The sequence below is a fragment of the Galeopterus variegatus genome, unplaced genomic scaffold, assembly GCF_000696425.1.
Source record: "Galeopterus variegatus unplaced genomic scaffold, G_variegatus-3.0.2 Scaffold3785, whole genome shotgun sequence".
Taxonomy (NCBI): Eukaryota; Metazoa; Chordata; class Mammalia; order Dermoptera; family Cynocephalidae; genus Galeopterus; species Galeopterus variegatus.
Window position 1 is genome coordinate 181,513 of NW_007729896.1, and position 7,354 is coordinate 188,866.

The window sequence follows — 7,354 nt, forward strand, 5'->3', positions numbered from 1 at the left end:
GGGGGGGGGGGGGGGGGACAAGGAATAGATGATTCCAAGGATTTTTGTCTTCAGTATCTCAGCGAATGGTACACAGAATGAAGATGAGAGAGCAATAAAAGTTGAAATTCTCTAATATATTAACTTTCAGATGTTTGGCCCAAGAGGAGATACTAAAAAGGAGACTAGATACACAAGTCTAGGGATTAGCTCTGGGTTAAAGATAGAAAATTAATGGTATTTAAAGGCAAAGGCTGAATGAGATCACCCAAAATGTGTATATAAAGAGAGAGAAGTTCAAGGACTGAGTCTTGAGGCATTCTAACATTTAACCCTACAAAAAAGGAGGAAGATGCTGTAAAGAAAATTGAGGTTGATAAAATACTAGAAGGTCACTGTCCAGGAGTCAAAGGAGAAAGAATACAAAGGAGGGAGCAATCAATTGTTAAAAGATGTTGTGGGGTCAAACAAAACGAAAATTAAAAATTGATCACTGGATTTGATAATTTACATTCCACACAAAGAGAGCTTTTTGGTTGGTTGTTTTAAAGAGAGGTATTACAGCAAACATGTATGCTGATGGGAATTATTACAACAGGTATGTATGCTGAGGGGAAAGACAGATGATGTAGTGAAGAGAGGAGAAAATTTCAGAAGTCCTTGAACAGTCAAAGAGACTAAGATCTAGTACAGACATCAAGGGCGAGTTTTAGGAACACAGTTCCTTAATTTTAACAGGCTGGCCTGTTAAAGACAGTTCCTTAATTTTAACAGGCTGGCCTCAAGGTCACAGGTTCAGATCCCTGTACCCACCAGCCGCCAAAAAAAAAAAAAAAAAAAAAAAAAAAAAAGGCTGGCCAGTTAGCTAAGTTGGTTAGAGTGCAGCCTTATAACCCTTAATTTTAACAGGCTGGAACACAGAGGAAGATTATCATTGAGCACGAGGGCCAGGAAACAGGTATTGGAAGTTTAATGTGCAGTTTGCGAGCTGGTGTGGAGCCAGGCAGAGCTGCAATTACCCAAAGTTGGATCTCACCAATGAAGTGACAGAGGGGCAGGAGAGATGAGATTATGAAAGGTAATGTTTATACTCATGAACCATGGAAATTTGAGCAAGGCAAGGAGGAAAATGACAGCACACAAAAGGGGTCATAGATAATAAAAAGGCAGGCTGAAGGAGGTCTTGGAGACGGTTAAAAAAATCATTACAGTGGGGGTACTAAACCAAGTGAGTTGAAAAAAAGAAAGTGCTAGTCAGATAGTTTGAAATGTTCGCAACTAAGATTATTTAAGTGGTACAGTCGATGATAATGAGGTCTTGAATATAACCATTTAAGTGGATCACTCAGATGAAAGAAAAATCAAGAATACTTGAGGTAAGGATATCAAAGACTTGAGAAGTCAAGGTTTGGATGGATCACACAAGGATACTGAAAATCACTAAGAATGATCACAGGAATAGTGGGCAGAGAAAAGACAGTAAACCAGGTATTTAAATCATCAGTGACTGAAAGTGATTGGGGAGAGATGCAGATGACCAGAAAAGGATGGAGAGGAAAAAATACTGCCTGGTGATATCTAAATTTTGTAAAAGAGGGAAGAGGTACAATTATTCATAAAGTATCAATGATAAGCAAAGAAAGACATGAAATCCTCCTGTTGGTCCCAATGGTACATGGGTGTGACAGATAAAAGTTCCATTTTTTGATAGGGCTGTAGAAAAAAAAGTATTCTCAGGGGAATGTCAGCATTCCATGAGAAAAAAAGGTGAGATGAACCATCACAGAAGAGGTTGTAAATAAAAGAGATTCTGGGAGTTTCAAAGGAACAGATTCGGGTGATAAGAGATAAATGGAAGTTTAAAACAGAGATATACCAGAGTCACATAGGGCTAAAAAAATGAACGAGAGTGACGTGAAAGGTTTGGACTTTTTGTGGTGATTGAAGCTAAAAGGGATAGAAGATCTAAAGTCAGTCCTGATGATATGTTTATGGGTGCTTTTAAGAAGTGAATAATCAGGTAAATTTAGTGGTCTCCTTTTGACTGGTTTTTAGCAACTTGCCGAAGGGAGAGTGAGGAGGAGAGGCAAGATCAGGGAATTGGTGGTCTCATCAACAATGTGAGGAACTCTTTGGGGCCCCTCTAAATCCTGAAATTAAGGGTACTGAGATCTGTGCTTTTTAAAGAAGTGGATGGCTTGCACTTACAGTTAACTTATTCAGTCAACAATATTTACTGAATGCTTGAATGTACTGCACTACCCTAGGTGCTATTAATTCCTAATTATCTGTATTTGAATTTGTCCACAGTCTATCAAAATTAAGCAGTGTAAAAATAAAATAATAATAGCTGCACCTAACTCTGATGTAGTACTTACTACATGCCAGGTGCTATTCTAACTACGTTATATATATTAAACCTTTTAATAGAAGTAACTCAATGAGGTTTAAACAACTATTATCTCCATTTTTTGAACAATACATCCAATGCATAGCTCTAAAAATGTCTTTTATGCTTCAGAATGTATCAGTTTAGGACAAATAGTATTGTTTTTATACAAATTAGCCTGTATATTTTTCCACATGGGTATTTGAACAGTGTTTCCCTGTATTTTAATTTAGGATGGGTTTTTTTTCCCTCTAAGCAGATTATTCGTCTCCTGTAGCTAGTATCTGCTCTTTTGAAACTTTTATTATTCTACTTCAATTCTGACAAGTCACCATGTCTGTTTCCATTCACTCCTGGGAATAGAGATTTGTTGCTTTCAGCCTAATGTGGCATGTCAATTGTTGGAGAGGGGGGGAAGCTTTTTGGATAATTATAATGATCTATGTTAGGGATTTTCAAGTACTTCAAAATATACAAATAGTTGTCAAGCACACATTCAAAGTGAACTAACACTTCACAGCTATTTAAAGTTCAAATGATTACTGCTAATCATTTACTGTCATTAACCAACAGTGATAACACCAAGTAGATGAAACTTTTCATCTAGGAGTTAATCAAGTAGCAAAGCCCAGAAGTATTGAGCTAGAGTTCTCTAAAACCCACTGAACATAAAAATTGGTGGTAAACTGGAACAGGGCTGAGTAAGCTAAATAGGACAAGGCATACTGACATCAAGTGATCTTAAATGCAAGAATAGGAGGGATGCTGAGGTGAGGACAAAGGAGGGCTTGACAATGCCTAGACCACTTTGTCTAGACCACTTTGTCTATATTATATTAACTGTTTAAAATTAAGGACATAAGTAGAATAAAACCCAAAATAGAAAAACTTACACCAAAATAAACTAATTCATAAGAAACTTATCTTAATTTAACATTAAAAAAAAAAAAAAAAGACAAGCCCCCAAAAAACCCACAGTGTAAACTTTTGAGATACAATAAAATGATAAAAATTAGAGACAGTTTGTAAGCTATATGGTTATCACTATTGGGTGAGGATTGAAAGGGCTGAGGAACTGAGGAAATCAGGTGCATGGGGGATTTGTGTAGCATGAGGATAATGTGAAGAACGGAGGGTAAGAAAAGGGAAGTGGAGGAAGAGATGGGCTACTGTGAAGAACTCAAGGTACTTGTGAGGGAAGAGAGCAGATCCAATAAATAAAAGTACCCAAGAGGTGTTAGATTAGGTGCCATATTTTGGAAGACTAGGAGATAAAACACTCCAGGTGACTGAAATAGAAATTAATTAATGAATTCCATAAACAGTAATTGAAGACATGTACTAATAATCTATCCTGGAAGCTGGCTGTCTTGCAGAAGTTTATAACCACTTGGTTTTTTTATCATTCAAAAAACATCAATGATTTCCTACTAAATTCCAGATATTACAGTAGAACCTGTCACATAATCTTATCTACGAACATGAACATCTCCAGCAGCTAAGAAATATAAATGAATCCATAAAATAAGTAAATTTTCTTTTTATTTATAACAGATATGGGGGGATATTAAATCAGAGTAATAGTTTTCATACTAATAAAACTTGATTTAATAACAACTCTCCAATCTACTAAAAATATCGTATGGCCTAGTCAAAAGGAATTAAATTCAAAGTTAATTTTTTAATCAAATCTTAGAAAAGAGTACTTTTGACAACAGTGAAATAGGATGCCTCTATTTATCAAACATAGTACAAAAACTACCACACTACTATAATAGGTATATAGTATATGCTCAATAAATTATGAAATTTCATTAATCTACCTTGTTTATAACAATACACAAATCCCTCTGGTGCTACAAAATAAAACTGCCAGCTGTGAGTCAGAGGTGAAATAGAAAAATGTATACTAGCATCAACTACGATCCAAATGTCTAAAGTTCTTTCTCAAGCCCATTAGATTTTATCCTGTAATATAAACTATTCAACTCATCAGTTAGAAAAAAACATATAAAATGAAAATAAAATGTTGTTACTCCAGAGCAGGAGAAATAGAAGCTAAAACCTCTAACCTAATGTCCATACTTTCTATAGATTGAATACAAAGATAATGAAAAGTGAGTATCAGGAAAGACATCTGAAAGAAATAAAAACTAACTCATTTATCAGTATACAAGAATGATGGGGGCAGGGGGAGATAAATTTAAAATGGCTTTGTAGGTTCAATTGCAAACAGAGGTCACGGCTCTATTTTAGTGTAATACGAAAGCAATTTTTTGTTCCAATTCCTAAGTAACTATAATATAATTCTGTGGTTTCAATAGTTTTTTATATATGAACTATTCTTCCTGTCTTTTCATTTGTAATTTGTATCTTAATAAGATGAATACAGACATATCAATGGTAGTGTGTATGTGTCTGTGTATGTACATATATAGAGTAGTGTGTGTATTTATATAAACCATATATACACATATAAAATTTTTAAGATATCTTGCTTATTGACAATGGAAATATCATTTAATATTAATCTACAATAAATAACAATGTCAACCTTTAGTCTTTGTATTCTTTTTTGATATATGTAATTATAGTCAAAATCAAGTTTGTTAAATTCTTGGGGCAGTGTTTAAGTTAAGAGTTAAACAATCATAGCGCCCCATTGCCCCTCGAGAAGTTTTGACTGTAAGTAACCTCCATGTCTACATAAAATAATGACTCCCTACCCCAGTAATTCTATTTCTCTCAAACATGTAAGGAAAATCTTAAGAGTTAAACAATCATAGCGCCCCATTGCCCCTCGAGAAGTTTTGACTGTAAGTAACCTCCATGCCTACATAAAATAATGACTCCCTACCCCAGTAATTCTATTTCTCTCAAACATGTAAGGAAAATAAGAATTTCTTACTTAAGAAAGCTGATGTTATTTTAAAATCAAAAGTATTAAAAGACAATTCTAGTAACAATACAATAAAGAAGCTGCTGACAGTTACATTTTATATCTATTGTGCTGCTTACAATTACTTTTAAAAAAAAAGATAACCTTAAGGGATTTTATTTTAAAAAGGTCCTAAGAAATGTATATGTATGTTTATATATTTTGTTAATTTAAATATTACTGATGTTCGAAGACAAAAACATTCTCAACTTGTTTTTAAATTAGACTTGCTCATCCTTTTATTTTTACTAAAGTTGAATAAATATCTATTAAAAATATATTTAAAAATAAAAATATTCCCCCCAAACCACTCTTATACCAAACAATAGTTATTTCAGTCAATCATTAATTTTATATTTTCCTCTTATATTCAATACTCATTTCCTCATTAAAAAGTGGTTTTATGTTATTTATTTTTTTTAATTTGGGAGACTTTTAGTGTTTGCTCATTTCTCTAAACTGTGATTTGAATATGTGAAAAATATTCCCTTGACTGTGTAATTGCACAAGTTTGCTGATTTCAAATTAATCCTGGATAATATATTTAAAGAAATGGAAGGATTCATTAAATCCCTTACATAAACCATAATTTAATATAACTTTAAGATATAAGTATATATAGCCAACTGTATTAAATTTAATCTATTCTTAAAATGCCGGAAAATGAAAATATTTCAAATTATCTTGTTTCTTTATTCTAACAATCTTTACCTAAGGTTATCTAATAACATACAAAAACTAAACAAGCATTTTCTTTGAACAAACATCATACTCTGTAGCATCTAACACAGTCTAAAAATAAGGAGAGGAGCATTATTAATTTACGTATGAATGGTTTTATATTTTTGGAGAGGTCATTTAATAGAATCTGAGGCTGTTTTGTTTGGCATTACATAAGAGCATAAGGGAAAATATTTTTTGTTTGCCCTTTTGTGCTGAAGACCTGCAAGATGAACTAACTGAAAACATACATTTCTGTGCATCCAGGGTTTCAGTGCATAAGATTATTTTTTAATAACAGGAAATCTGTACTAAGACATTTTTGCAAGCAAATGTGAACAGAAATATATTGAAAGTAATTTCAACAAGTGGTATTTTACCTGGGTGGAGCTGGTGGCTACCGAGATGCAGTCAATAAAGCTGTGTCTTCGAGTGAAAAATGCAACTATCTGCTGCCAGCGTGAAGGTTCTGGCTCAGCTTGCAGTTCATCTGATGAGCCCTTTTTTGCCCAGTGTTTCTGCTTTGGGCCTACTGAGCCATGGCTAGAGCTAGTATTGCCTCCTCGACTGGCGCGAGAGTACAGAAGTGTGTTGTTTCCGAAAATGTAATTCATCTCTGCAGCCCTGCAGGTGGTTGCCAAGCAGTCTTACTTCTCTACTAGCTGCTGAGTGGTGAATGATCGGTACAAACTGCAGCTAGAATTACAGCAGCATCACTTGTAGATCAGGGAAAATAAAAACCTGGAGAAATGATGCTCATTTTCTCTGTAATTTCTTCCTATGAAAGAGCTTGTGTCTTCCCTCTGCTCTGTACCTGTTAGCTGTATGATGGCTGAGTTTATTCTTGCAGACAAAAGAGACGACATAAGGTGGATTTCTTTCTCATGATTATTTTTTCACCAGCATCTTCAGGAACCAAAAGCTGTTCTTTTGTTAGCTGATAACTAGATGGAATGAAATCCAGGAAGTGAAGTCGATTAGCAGGTAAAGAAGGATGTTATAAACACTGGACTACCAAGACCCTTTGGGGCTGCCTGATTTAATTCACTGGGTGGAGAAACCCTGGATCACCAACTTTCAATCACAGTGTACTAAAATCCAATGGCATCTTCAGTGCTTACATAAATTATAAATATGAACTGAATTTAAAAATACAAGGCGATTCTTTCTGCCAACAGTTCCGATTGTTAAAAAAAATTTCACTAAAAGTACCTTTGTCATTCACATTCGAATTTCTACATCAGTAAAGATTTTACATTATTTAGTGCTGGTTCTAAGTAATTTATGGGTATTTTCTACATTAAACTCTTAAGGATGTAATGACAGAG

The 7,354-nt window shown here is 34.2% G+C and overlaps 1 protein-coding gene across 1 annotated transcript in view; it reads right to left on the reverse strand.

Annotated features, from left to right (window-relative positions):
* The window catches only part of LOC103601545 (disks large homolog 1-like), a 164,953-nt gene extending 157,948 nt beyond the window's left edge, over positions 1-7,005 (reverse strand). Inside the window, exon 1 of the mRNA XM_008585979.1 lies at positions 6,407-7,005. Coding sequence (XP_008584201.1) covers positions 6,407-6,640 — 234 coding nt within the window. The 5' untranslated portion in view covers positions 6,641-7,005. The remainder of the gene's footprint in view (positions 1-6,406) is intronic.
* Positions 7,006-7,354: the final 349 nt, after the last annotated feature.